General features: G+C 46.6%; 1 protein-coding gene across 7 annotated transcripts in view; it reads left to right on the forward strand.

Annotated features, from left to right (window-relative positions):
• NIN (ninein) overlaps nt 1-13,290 on the forward strand; it is a 52,988-nt gene that overhangs the window by 30,133 nt on the left and 9,565 nt on the right. For 4 of the 7 annotated variants that reach the window (XM_072338263.1, XM_072338262.1, XM_072338265.1 and 1 more), the window contains exons 17-28: nt 81-2,060; nt 3,144-3,269; nt 4,079-4,148; nt 4,319-4,534; nt 4,680-4,793; nt 6,103-6,225; nt 6,740-6,853; nt 7,515-7,661; nt 8,448-8,609; nt 9,306-9,455; nt 9,572-9,670; nt 12,468-12,659. In XM_072338263.1, the coding sequence (XP_072194364.1) occupies nt 81-2,060; nt 3,144-3,269; nt 4,079-4,148; nt 4,319-4,534; nt 4,680-4,793; nt 6,103-6,225; nt 6,740-6,853; nt 7,515-7,661; nt 8,448-8,609; nt 9,306-9,455; nt 9,572-9,670; nt 12,468-12,659 (3,493 nt within the window). Of the gene's footprint in view, nt 1-80; nt 2,061-3,143; nt 3,270-4,078; nt 4,149-4,318; nt 4,535-4,679; nt 4,794-6,102; nt 6,226-6,739; nt 6,854-7,514; nt 7,662-8,447; nt 8,610-9,305; nt 9,456-9,571; nt 9,671-10,602; nt 10,664-12,467; nt 12,660-13,290 lie in introns of all 7 variants that reach the window. The other 3 variants (XR_011903750.1, XR_011903751.1, XM_072338266.1) reach the window with 2 other exon arrangements.

Raw genomic sequence — 13,290 nt, forward strand, 5'->3', positions numbered from 1 at the left:
CTTCGTTAAGTAGCTTTGAAAATTAATCTCTTCCTGAGATAGCCCGGGGTTTAGTAATGTGTTGTGTTAACCACGTTTAGGCGCAAAATGGAAAGTGACTATAACAGAAGAGCATCTCACACTGAAAGCCAGTTCTCTGCTGACACCCAAACACTTGTGAATAAGTATGAAGAAACCATCCAGAGTCTGGAGGGCCGCCACCAGCGAGAGCTGCGTGAGCTTATGGAGCTGCAGAGAGAGGAGAAGGCTCAGTGGGAGTTTGAAAGGGATGAAATTACACAGGAGGTGGCTGAAGCCCACGAACAGCTGAAGGAAAACCTGGCAAATGAGAAGGCTGCTTCTGTTGCCCTGAGCAGAGAAAAAGAGCTCCTGGAGAAGAAGTTTAAGGAGGAGGTGAACACGCTGGTGTGTGAGAAGGAGCAGCTCCAGAAAGAGCTGCAGGAGCTGAGGGATGCTGCTGAGGAGCAAGAGAGAAAGCTGAGCAATGAGATGTTACAGCTGCAAAATGACCACGAGAAAGAGCTGAAGGACAAAGAGGAACGTATCAACACGGTGGAGGAAAGTGGGAAACTGGTCAGCCAGAAGCTGGAGAGACTCAACAGTGAGTATAAGAGGGAGAAGGAAGAACTGAATTCCAAACTTCTTGCCTTGGAAAGTTTAAACAAAGACATCCGTGTGAAAGCAGAAGCAGAAAAGGCAGAGATGAATTTGGAGATCTCAAACCTCCAAGAAAAAGTGCGGAAGTTGCAGTGGGAGAATCGTAGTTTTTCTACACTACAGAATCACTATCGGGTCCTGGAGAACGAATACACCAAAGCAAAGAGCAAAATAGCTTCTTTCTCCGGTACAGAACCTCTGGGAGATGACACAGATGTTCTCATCAACCTGCAGAAGGTGCACGAGCAAGCAGTGAAGGAAAATGTCAGGATGGCTGCTGAGATTGGCAGGCTGCAGCAAAGGCTGCGAGATGCTGAGTGCAGATCCATGGGCTGTGCCTGGCCTGATTGCTCCCACCCTGGAGGGCTGCCCTGCGGCTGCAGAGATGAAAGTAAGGGAGAGCATCTGGATGGCTTTCAGCTCCTGGAGGCTGACACTGCAGACCTGAAAGAAGGGATGGGTTCTGGTTTGGAGGAGCCGTGTGGTGGAAGCAGAGTGGACAGTGGTGCTCCCCAGGTGCGGGTGTGCCGTGTGCCACAGGGTAAAATGGCACTGGAAAGGGACTGCAACCATGATTTGGACAAGGATCAAGAGGTGGTTTCTCAGGTGCCTCTGCTGCAAAAAAAGAGGAATATTGAGAGAGTACCCAGGCTAAAAATACTCCAAAATGGTATTAAGCAGCAGAACGTCTGTCTGCTAAGTAACAGAGCAGCTCCCAGGAGTAAAAGCTTTCATCCTGATGCTTCAAAGCTGCAGACTGAGGTCAAGAACGTCAAAGAACTGGAATGTTCTCCAGGATTGATGAACAGTGACCTGGAAAGTGCAATGCCTCAACTCTGGGAGAGGGTTGAAGAGCTGCAAGAAAGACTGTTGGCACAAGCCAAGCTGCTGTCACTGCAGGAAGAAATTCAGGCAGAAAACGAGGACCTAAAATCTGAAGTGATGAGGTTAATTGAACAAAACAGAGTCCTGGAAGACAACCTGTGTGAGCTGAGAAGCTTTCATTGCCAGCTACAAGAAAGTGACCCGGAAAGCATGAAGCTCTGGGAGGAAAACACGCAGCTCCCCAAAGCAGAATTGAAAGGTGGCCAGACCCAAAGTGCTGGAGGAGAAATAGATGTGTCCAGGGGAAAAGTAAGGCCACGATCCCAGCTTGGAAAGCTGGAAGAACAGGTGGCAGTACTTGAGGTTCTGCAAGATGAGCATGCCCAGTGTGACAGCACGATGAAGGAAACCTCCACAGGAAAGAGGGGTCTGCAGGAGCACAGTGGGATGCTGGAGGAGGTTCCCACTCTGGTTAACCCCAATGACCTGCATCTCCAAGGGGAGGAGGAGAGGAACGCGGTGATGCATGGCTTGCAAAGCACATGCACAGAGCTGCAGCAAAAAGTTGATCTTTTGAGGTAATGTACACTTGCAGAGCTTTGTGGGATGCGTGGCAGCCCCACAACACTCCAGCTTGCTGCTTGCTCCACGTAGAAACTAACCTAGTGTGTCCTGCTGACCACCTGTAGCACTACTGACCGCCCAGCAGCTGCCACATTAACCCCTGTAGTTTAGCCCTAGAAAGCAGAGCCTCAGAATCTGACTGCTGGTAGGTGTCTGAACGTGGATAACCATGGCTGGAATAAACGTGTGCCTTGCTCCTCTGAATGTGACTTAGCATGACATAACACCAGTGACTGATGCAGTCGTCTTCGCAGTGTGTATGTGGGACAGCAGGGCCCTCTGTGTTTTAATGTCTAAAAGATGCTGGTTACATTTTCAGAACGCTTTCAGCTTTTACTAATATCGCCTCTTTGTTCTTTTCCTTTCTAGCACTGGGTGTTACTTGGAAAGCTGGGGTTGTTTTGCTTTTTCTAAATAGCAGAGTTAACACTAAAGAGTCACAGAGCCATAGAATGGTTTGAGTTGGAAGAGACCCTTCAAGGCCATCTGCTCCCACTCCCTGCAATGTGCAGGGACACCCACAGCTCCATCAGTGCTCACAGCCCATTCCCTGACCTTGGGTTTCTCTTGGGATGGGGCACCGCTGCCTCTGTGGGCAACCTGTGCCAGAGCCTCCCCATCCTTAGTGTAAATAACTTCTTCCTTATGTCCAGTCCAACTCTCCCCTCTTTTAGTTTGAACCCATTTCCCCTCGTCCTGCCACTGTGCTGCAGTCTGCTTATGGTGGTGCTGAGCTCTTCGAAGTCACAGCTATGTTACTGGTAGCTTAAGGACCAGAAGGTATAGTACCGTATTGAAGTGCAAAACTTCTGCTGGCTATCTTAGGTAATTAACTTTGTGCAGGAGTTTTGTACAGTTAATATCCCCTTTCTCACAATCTGGGAAGCAGTCTAAATATAAAATCTATGCACAGCTCATACGAATAACCCAGCTGCAGCTTTGTTGCTGAGGATCACAAGCAGGTCAGGCTTTCAGTGCCTTCTCTCCTTTGGTGATGCACAGGTGCTGTTCTCATGTGTCTCATCTCTCTTACACAGATGTGAGGCTGAGAAACTCAGAGAAGAAAATGCCATTCTGAGGAACAGAGTGACGCTGCTAAACGAGGAGGGCAGTGCTTCCAGCCTGAAACTGAGGGAGCTGAACGGATCCCGGGAGGAGATGCGGTAAGGATCAATGGGACCACATGTGCACCTTCAGGCTCTCACTGCAAGGTCACATCCTTTCTCCTAAAGCACCTTAAGTATTGCTTGGGCTTTGAGGAAAGCAGACTGTCTGGTGCCACCAGCAATCCTTGTGCTTCCCCCTGGCCCACAGTTTCTCCTGCTCAATCCTAGTGCTGAAGCAGGAGCTTAACCTGTGGGCTGTATCGTAGGATGCCCTGGGCTGCAAAGGCCCACAGTGCTCATCCATTCCAACCCCCTGCTGTGTGCAGGGTCACCAACCAGCAGCCCAGGCTGCCCAGAGCCACATCCAGCCTGGCCTTGAATGCCTGCAGGGATGGGGCATCCACAGCCTCCTTGGGCAACCTGTTCAGTGCGTCACCACCCTCTGGGGGAAAAACTTCCTCCTAAGATCCAACCCAAACCTCCCCTGTCTCAGTTTCAAACCATTCCCCCTTGTCCTGTCACTGCCCACCCATGTAAACAGTCGTTCCCCCTCCTGTTTATATGCTTCCTTCAAGTATTGGAAAGCCACTATGAGGTCTCCTTGCAACCTTCTCTTCTCCAAGCTAAACAAGCCCAGATCCCCCAAACTTTCCTCATAGGAGAGCTGCTCCAGCTCCCAGTCTTCTAGGAAAGAGATGTATGGGGGTGTCAAGGAAGCAGGTCTCACCAAGCGTGTGCAAAGCAGTGATGTAAGTGTAAAACAAAAATCCAGAATGACCAATTATTGTGATGTCAACCAGCTCGTTTTTGCAGGCCATGTATCTTAACAAGTGACCCTTACACTGACGAGCTTTCCTTTTCCCTAGGCAAAAGATAGAGGCGGTAAGGAAGGAGAAAGTGGCTGTTCAGAAGATGGTCGACAATCTGAAAAAGCAGGTATGCAGACTGAGTGCATCAGCTTCTGTGGAGGAACATCACTGTGCAATCATCAGTCCTTCTTTGGACGATCCGATCTGAAGGCAACTGATGTTACTGCAGTTGTTTTTAAAATACATCTATAATTCAGTGCAAAATTAGTCCTAATTGACGCTGCTCTCCCAATGCAGGTAGCAGATCTGAAGGCCAGGAACCAGCAGCTGGACTCTGAGAACACAGAACTGAGCCAGAGAAACTCCAAAAACCAAGCGGATGTGCAGGATCTCAACCAACAGCTGGCAAGGGTGCTCAAACAAAAGGAGAGGGAAGCAGGAAGATGTACTCTGGAAGAGTGGGAAAAGGAGAGATTGGCACTGAAAGAGGAACTAGAGAACAATAAAGTCAAGGTATGGAATAAGTGGCTCTAGTGGGATGGAGCAATTAGGAGGAATTAGCATCCATTCCCCAACCCATATCACTGATCACAGCACCTTCTGTGTAACCTTCGTTACTGTCTCTCAAACTGAAATCTGAGCCTTTTACTTCTTGCAGTCATCAAATGTGGTGTCCTCCTTGGAGATGGAGCTGTCAAAAACAAAAGTTCAAGCTCATATGTTGGAGCAGGAAAACCGCCTTCTCAAGGAGGAGCTGGAGAAGGCAAAACAGGTATGGCACCCTATCCAGTACCATCAGGTGATGGCTTAGAGCCACCAACCTGTCTCTTCACGGGCCCTGCTCTCTTGATTGCGATGGAAATAGTTAATTTCTCTAACCAAGTGTCATAGTGTAACATATATTATCAATGACACTGTTATAAATCTTGAGACAGCCTCTCAGTACAACACACAGCTGTTCAATTGTGGTTGGTTTTTGCTTGCTTCAGCTTTGCCAAAAGTTATTCCAGAGCAATAGATCTTCACAGTTAGTCCTTAATGACAAAGACCGAGGCTTAAAAACTTTAATACAGCAACATATAGAGCTTTTCTAGCTTGTGTGACTAGGGTGGACAGGGGAATGTTTCACTGAGCCTTTGTGACATCCATCCAGCTCCTCTGAGGGACTGGTTGCTTCCACCGTGTCCCCCAGCAAAGCCAAAGCAATAAGGTGCCACTTGGAGGCTTTGGCAGCTCGGAACTTAAAAAGATAATTTCCTGGAGGATGTGGCTGTTGTCCATATAAACACGGTTCATTTGGCAGTAAGGGTAGGATGATAATTAAAGATAATGAAGGCTACAAGTGAATTAGCCTTTGTGATTAGGGTGCTGCGAAGTCTTTTTCTTTAAAGCAGAGCACTCAGTTGATGTTCCCAATGTTTGGGGTTTATAATGGCCTTAAAAAGCAAAAGCAGATGAGATCTATTGAGTCGAGAGTGGATTGTGGCTCGAGTGTAATTAAAGACAGAAGGCTTGAGTGAACAAAGCCCAGAGCACAGAGGAGCAGGCAGACAAAGCTGCAGCACTGCGCCAGGTGGGAAAAGGGATCAGGAGTCAGCTGGGTGGCTTTTCTTTTCCCCCTTTTCTGGGAAGGAGGTATTCAAAGCCTTATCTGCCCTGATGATGTTACAAGGTGAATGGAGATGTGTGGATGTGGGAAGAATTGTCAGTCTTGTTCTGGTTGTTCTTAAAACTAAAAAAACAAAACCCACCACCAGAATATACAAACTGCAAATTCAAAGATGTAGTATCTGGTATGTTCTGTTTCCGTTCCAATTGGTGTTGTACAACCCAATGGGTCCTATATTATGTCAGGGGCTTTAATGCACTAATACATGCTGTGCAGGAGGTATAGCACCTGTCTGTGGGCATTTGGTTCACAGGAGCCCTAACACAGGCTGTTCTGTATCATGAGTGGTGTTCTGCTCCCATCTTTTCCACTCTATCCAGTACACTACAATTGGTCCTAAGGCAAGGAGAAGGCTTTGTTGAGTGCTTGCATGCAAAGCTCTGACCTGATGGGAGGGGGTTGTCTCCCACAGCTACCCAGATGCCCTGACCTCTCTGACCTTCAGAACGAAGTCTCTAGCTTGATGACTAGAAATGAAAAGCTGCTGAAAGAGAAGGAAGCACTGAGCGAGGAATTAAGCAGGTGTATCGATAAGGTAAGGCAGGACTGCACACCCATGTCCCTGCCCACGTGCTGTAATGAGGTACTGAAGTTCTTATATCACAGTCTGCATCCCTTTAAGCTATACAACTACTTTGGGTTTCCTTCTTACCTTCAGGCCAGATCAAGGCTTCTGTGCCATTGCGTATTTTCCCTCACTGCTCTTAAAAAGAGCTTTTGGAGCATAGCTTGAGTGCAATTTGGTCACATAGCAAATTCCAAACGTTGTGAGGAGCAAAGGCATGGATAGAAATGTTGCAGCAAGACAAGGAGGGCAGTGTTCTTGCACTCTGTATGCTAAGTCCAGGCTGGGGCAGCACAGTAGGCATGCCATAAATAATGATCCTGTTGTGCATAGATTGAAACGGAGTTGGTTGGGCTGTGGTTTATTTTTTTGGCTCTCTAACTTCCCTGCATAGCTGTAACTCCATCTATCGTAACTTCTGAAGTCAAACTGAGTTAAAGCAAATCCCAAATGATTCAGGCTTAGCCGTGTAATCTTATTCCAGGTGGCCAAAGTAAGCTTCTTGGAGAGCACGGTTGGCAGCTTGAAGCAGGAGCAGAAGTCTTGGGAGCAGCAGAGTCAGAGCCTGAAAACACAGCTATCAGCTTCACAGGAGAAGGTAGAACAGTGGGTTTTGTTACAGTCCTGAATCAAAGCATCTCCGAATTTCTGGTACTGCTTCTTTCATAGAAAACAGCCCTCTTCTAACATGCGCAGAGACTCCGTGCAGCTGAGAATGGGTGCTTTGATGGGCTTTCAAAGTGATGTCCTTAAAGGACAAAAGGAAACTTGTTAAATATGACCTTTTATTCCCCACATCCAAGTTCCTCCTGCCAATTCACTGTGCCCCAGCCATCCCTCGAGCACTGCAGAGATCCTGCTTCTGCTCCCTGCTTTTTGGTGGTAGTTTGCTTCCTAGCAGCCAAGGGAAGGGACAAATGGCCATTTGCTTGGCTGATGGCGCTTTCTTAGAATCATAGAATCATAGAATTACTCAGGTTGGAAAAGACCTTGAAGATCATCAAGTCCAACCGCAGCCTAACCCATGAAGAAATAATCCCAAAGCGATCTCCTTTTCCCAGCATATCACAATCAGTATTCTGGGATGGAAGGCGTCTGGGTGTGGTATTTTGGCCATGTTTAATAGTGTATGGCAGCTCATTTGAAGCAGAAACTTGGAGATCTGGTTAGTGTTTGTAGGAGGTGGGCCACCAGTGTCATCTCATCACCTCCTTCCAACAGACAGCAGTCAAATAGCAGGTGCTTGTGGCACGTTACAGGTTCAGAGCTTGGATGAAACCCTGCAGAACACCACCCTCCAGATGTCCCGCCTGAGGTCAGACCTGCGGGTGGCACAGCAGGAGAAGGAAGCTCTCGAACAAGAGGTGATGTCTTTACACAAGCAGCTGCAGAATGCCAATGAGAAGGTAAGTTACCTCTATCAGATCCACGTGGGTGACCTACAGATGGGCATCCTGTCTCTGGAGCCAGTCTGGTTTTTAGGTTGGCTCATTAATGAGTGAGGCAGAAATGGTGCTGCAGGCCTGAGCAAGCAGATTCTGAGTGGTGTTGGTTTTGACTCTTTTGTAAACACAAGTGATGGAAAGTTAGCAATCAAACTGGCTGGAGGGAGGAGAGTATATAAAAAAACACAATATTTCTGTGTTGCTTTCTGGTTTTAATAGTTTTCATTTTTAAGAGTTAACTGTCATTAGACTGGTAAGGTTGTTTGCAATGCCAAGCTGATGAGGAGGTGGGTCTGAAGGAGGTGGCAGGCAGCAGTCCTGCATTGGCATGATGAGTTTAGCCCCTGATTTGGCTCCTTTGCCCTGTAATTAAAGGAGTATTTAACATCCACACAGAAAGGAGAGTGCTTCAGAATTGTGCAACAGGAGCTGAATCACAGCTATTACTGAATAATGTGTAATGGGGTTCTGTTATTTACTTGATGAGGCCCCAAAATTGAGCCCAATTTCCCTTTCTGTGCCACTGAGTTGTGTGTGCACTCACAGTAACCATTCCAGCTGCGGCTGTGGTGAAGTGCTTGGCTGCACGCTGGGATAATCATGTTGGATTTGACTGGAAAATGGCACACAGGCTGGGAGGGAGATGGAACCCTGCAGCTACCAAAAGCCTCCTTAAACCCCACCTGAACAGAGCAAACATCTGCTTCTCTGTTGAAGGCCTAACCCTGCAATTCTGTCTGTCTTAAGAACCGGGTCCTAGCACGGACTGTGCCTTCCCCAGGGCGCTCACAGCAGGATGAGCTGGAGCAGTTGATGGCCCAGGAGCAGCAGCTGCTGCAGCAGGAGAAGGAGCGGCTGCAGAGGGAGGCCCGGAGCTCTGCCACAGAGCTGGTGCATGCCAGGGAGAAGGTAGGGGACCGTGCAGACAGTCTCTTGTCTAGGATTTTGGTCTTGCCCCCTCTGCTCTGCCTTGAGGAGGTTACATCTGGACCACTGGATCCCCTTCTGGGTTCCTCAGTTCCAAGCAGATGTGCAGCTGCTGGAGAGAAGCCAGCAAAGGGCTGCAGAGGTGGTGGGGGTCGTCTGGACACTTTCCTGTGCAACCTACTGTAGGGAACTTGCTTTAGCTGGGGGTTCATAGAGTCACAGAATGGCCTGGGTTGCAAAGGCCCACAGTGCTCATCCAGTCCCAACCCCCTGCTGTGTGCAGGGTCACCAACCATCATCCAACCTAAACCTCCTACCTCAGTTTCAAACCATTCCCCCTTGTCCTATCACTGCCCACCCTGGATTGAATGTGGAAGCTCCAGAGGGCCCTTCCAACACGTATAACTCTGGGATTTACTTATTAAACCTTCCAGCGTTCTTTGTGTTTAATTTCCCAGCTCACAGGTCGGACAAATTATGGAGAGGAGGAAGGGATGCTCAAAGCTAAAATGTTTGAAATCTGAGTCTGAAATCAGCTGGTACTAGATATTGCAAATGCAATTGGTTTGCAGTGGGTTGTCAGTTTTGACCTACTGGAATGTGCCCAAAACGTCACTATGAAGCAGACGGAATAGTCTGGAATGTCTTCTCACATTTGTTCATCTCTGGTCTCTTTAGATCCGACAGCTGGAATCCACCGTCCTTTCCCTAAAGCACCAGAAGCATCAAAGCCAGTCAGGTATTGTCAAAGCCATAGAGCAGGAGAAATTAAGCTTGAAGAGGGAGTGTGAGCAGCTACAGAAGGAGTTGTCCTCTGCCAATAGGAAGGTTAGTCCAAATACTTAATCTGGAGCTGGTGTGACGCGCGGTGACTCCTGACTCGTTGAATACAGCAGATAAAACAAAGCTGCTGCCTTCCTAAGGAAACATCTTGTCTTCCACAGATCAGTCAGCTGAATTCTCTTGGACGTGAACTGGAAACAAGCTCAGAAAGCGAAGGGCTGAGGAAAAAGCAGGTCAAGCTGGATGATCAGTTAATGGAGGTACTTCTCAATGGGTGTTGACTGCGCTGTCTGTAGTGTGCAGGTCTATCAGAATGTCACTGAATATGTGAATTTATTTATAAAATGAAAGAAAAAAAGCTTTTCCTCTTTGGGGGGAAACGATCAAAACTGGAAGAATCAATGTCCTCTAATGTTAACGTCCTCTTTCATGCTCAGTGTTTGACTGCCACGCTTCTGTGAAGCATGATGTGGTTCATGGGAATTCGTGTGATGTTCCAGATACGAAATGAAACAGGGAAGGATTTTGCTTCTGTGCTTGAGGCGAGGCTAACGCTTGGTTCTTCCTAAAACACATCACCTCAAATTTCCTAACTAATATTTGCCTAATGCTGCTCTTGATGTAGAAGCCTGTTCTTATTTACCTTGGGAATAGTTGGCTGAATGGAAGCCTCGCTTAACAGGACCTTTGAGCTGTCTCTGCATTGAACTTGATGGTCTGAATTTGAGTTTAAAACGTACTTTTTACTTATTTGGTAAATCAGACTGTCTTATAGATGAGGCTTTTGCAGCACTGTTTATTGAGATACCTCGTGGTTTTCACCAAGGAAGCAAATGGGAAGCATGTTATGCTGAATATGCCATGTAATTAGCTGTAAAATTATTAAAGACTTGATTAGAAAAGATGAAATCTTGACAAGTCATTGAAAACAGTTTTATTTCCCGTGCCTTTGCTTCATGTGTTCTTAATTATGCTTTGGGGGAAATCCCAGCTCTGTTCAACTCTTCAGTCTGAACATAAGAGTGGAATTGGGTTTGGGTTTCCTCCCAAAACCTGTAATTCAAACTTGCAGGACTCGCTGTTTCTGATAACATTATCCCAACAGGGCTGTGTAACATTCACTCAGCGCTTCGTGACCTCTAACTTTCTCTTTTGTGCCTGTTCTCCTTTTGTCCATGGCTAACCTGTCTAGAACTCAGTGGTTGGAACTAGCAGAGAAGGGTGCAGTTCTCTCTCTGAAATAGTGTGTGAAGGTAGAGCAACCATTTTCAATGTACTACCATAGCATGAAGGAAACATTTCTGAATGGATTTGCTTTTTCACTCCATGCATCTTTTGAAGTAAAGGAGCCACTATTCATTTGAATGTAACATCCTCACTTCGGCAGCTGCGCTAACCTGTTGGGTGCAGGCAGTGCATTCAGTGATTTGATTCAATAGGAAAACATTGGGTATTCCAAAGGGGTCGCAGTGAAAATGGAGAAATGACCAATTGCATTCAAAAGGATTAAACTGATCATGAGAAAATGAGAAGTGGCTCCATCCCTTCCTCCTCACCCAGTGACTGTGAGGCCTGAAGGTGTCCTCATGTTTGCCCCTTTGCATGCCTTTCCACCAGACCATCAAGTGTTTCCCTAGTGCTGACTGATACGTGGTCACGCTGTGTCATCCCTGATAGCTTAGTGAGCTCCTTCCTGTTCCACTTCCTTCCGCAGGTGAATACGGCAAGGCTACATATTTTCATTAGCCATTAGCAACTTAATTTGGAGGTGTTAACATTCCGTGGTGGTTTCCTCAGCTCTTCCACTTGTGTGCTTTGCAACATCCCATGAAACCCTGCACAGATCCCATTTAAATTTCATTATTTCTACTCTTTATGCTGCTGGTAAAAGAATAGCTTCATTATAGGCGAGTTGATTCTAAAGAACCTCCTGATATGTACATTTATATTTACATATATAAGCTTTTTAAAATACTTACACTACTTTAAAGTACCTTATAAGGCTGCATTCTATCTATTTGGGCCAGCACAGGTGAACAGATGCTATCACAGCCACAGCACTGATGTTCTTATCACATTTCAAGCCCTTCTCTATCTACATTGGGGCTCCACCATTGGATACACCATTAGAGCAGTACCCTTGATAGAATTACACCATTATGTCAAATGCTTATAATCGATTCCATTATAGATGAACTCAATAACGGAACTGTGATTGCTAATTGAGGCCTTAATTACGGCACTTGTGAAAGGAAAAGTGATACTGCTTAACATAATCTCACGTACCTTTTCCTAAGGGACCAGAGTAATGGTTATGAGATAACAAGAGGATTTTGTGATGCAGTTAGCTGGCTCTTACAGGAAGAATGATTTTTACATGAAGAAATCATTAATCTTATGCAAATTGAAGCTGTAAATTGGCTTGGCTGGAACTTAAGTCTCAAGAAATTTTATCAAGCTCTGCTTGTGGCATGACTAAATGGAAAGCTTAAAATGCGTTGAGATCTTCTGTTCAATAGATATACGGGCTCCTAAGTAGTGAATTCAGGATAGAACACAGCAGAGAGCATGAAAACAATTCAGTCACCCTAGAATGTAGGTGGATGGTTGGACTGGGGGATCTTAGAGGTCTTCTCCAACCTTAGTGATTCTATGCTAATTCTATATTATGCTTTTATTTGTGCCAAGATGCCATTATTAGAAGAGTTGCAAAGGCTAAGGTGAAAATTAAAAACTAAAGTGAAGTTATAGCTCACCACGGACCTGTTTAGGATTTCACCAGGGGTTCAATGAGTCATAATGCAGGCCTGGAGTTATGAATCAAAGTTCAGTCTCCGATGGACTTTGTAGAACTGCATGTAAAGATGCACCTTTTTCACCAGGAAGAGTTTGTCTTAGCATCTGTTACTGGCTTCAGACTCGATTCCCTTGTGCACAAGAGATGCTTTATGCTGAGGTCTCATGCATCATGTATCATGCCAGAGCAACTCCAGAAACGTGCCTCGTGCAACCTGCCGTGCTGCTCTCCCCTGACAGCCTGTCTGTGTTGCTCTGCAGATGCGACACTCGAGCAGCAGCGGGATGCTTAGCCAGCCCCTGCCCCCCCGGGAGCTCCCGCAGCAGGGCTGTGCTGTGGTGCCTAGGGAGCAGTTCCTGCAGCTCCAGCAGCAGCTGCTGCAGGCAGAGCAGCGGAGCCAGCGGCTGCAGGAGGAGCTTGAAAGCAGACCTTCTGAAACCAACATGCAGCAGGTAAAAGGCTTTTGTTACTCTGCAGGCTTTTACTTCGGTGGGGTGTTGTGTTCGTTTGGTGTTTTGACTTTTGAGATCCATTCTCTGTTTATGCCAGTTCAAAAACTGAAATTAATTGCATTAAAGCTCTACACAAAACAAACCTTTATTCAGCTTATGCAGCGTGAGCCATGAGTTCTGACGTCCTCTTTATCTTCATGGCTCACTCCATCCACTGTGGCTTTTCTCCTTAGTGTTTGTAGTTGGCTTTTTATTTTCCCTAATGTCCATGTCTGGAACCTTTGCTTTGGAAAATGCACATTGCACAGACACGCTGGCATCAGACATAGAGCATGAGTTCAGGCTGTTGCTGCCACGTGAAGTTCTGCCACAGGAGATATAGCAGAGCATAATACAACCAAGTAACCCTTTTGTAAGGTCTCCCCCTCTTTGTTATTTGGTCGTGAGAGGACGTTGTTTGGAGGGCACCATTTCTGTTATCCTGAAACATCATCCCTGGTGTTTCTGAAGGAAAGCAATCCAATTCCAACGAAGATACAGCCACTGTGCTCATTGGGCTGAGTCACTCCTTATTTCAACATGCGAGACTGGAATGAGAAGCAACAATAAGCTCTAGTAGCAAATTTTGCAT

The sequence above is a fragment of the Excalfactoria chinensis genome, chromosome 5, assembly GCF_039878825.1.
Source record: "Excalfactoria chinensis isolate bCotChi1 chromosome 5, bCotChi1.hap2, whole genome shotgun sequence".
Classification (NCBI taxonomy): Eukaryota; Metazoa; Chordata; class Aves; order Galliformes; family Phasianidae; genus Excalfactoria; species Excalfactoria chinensis.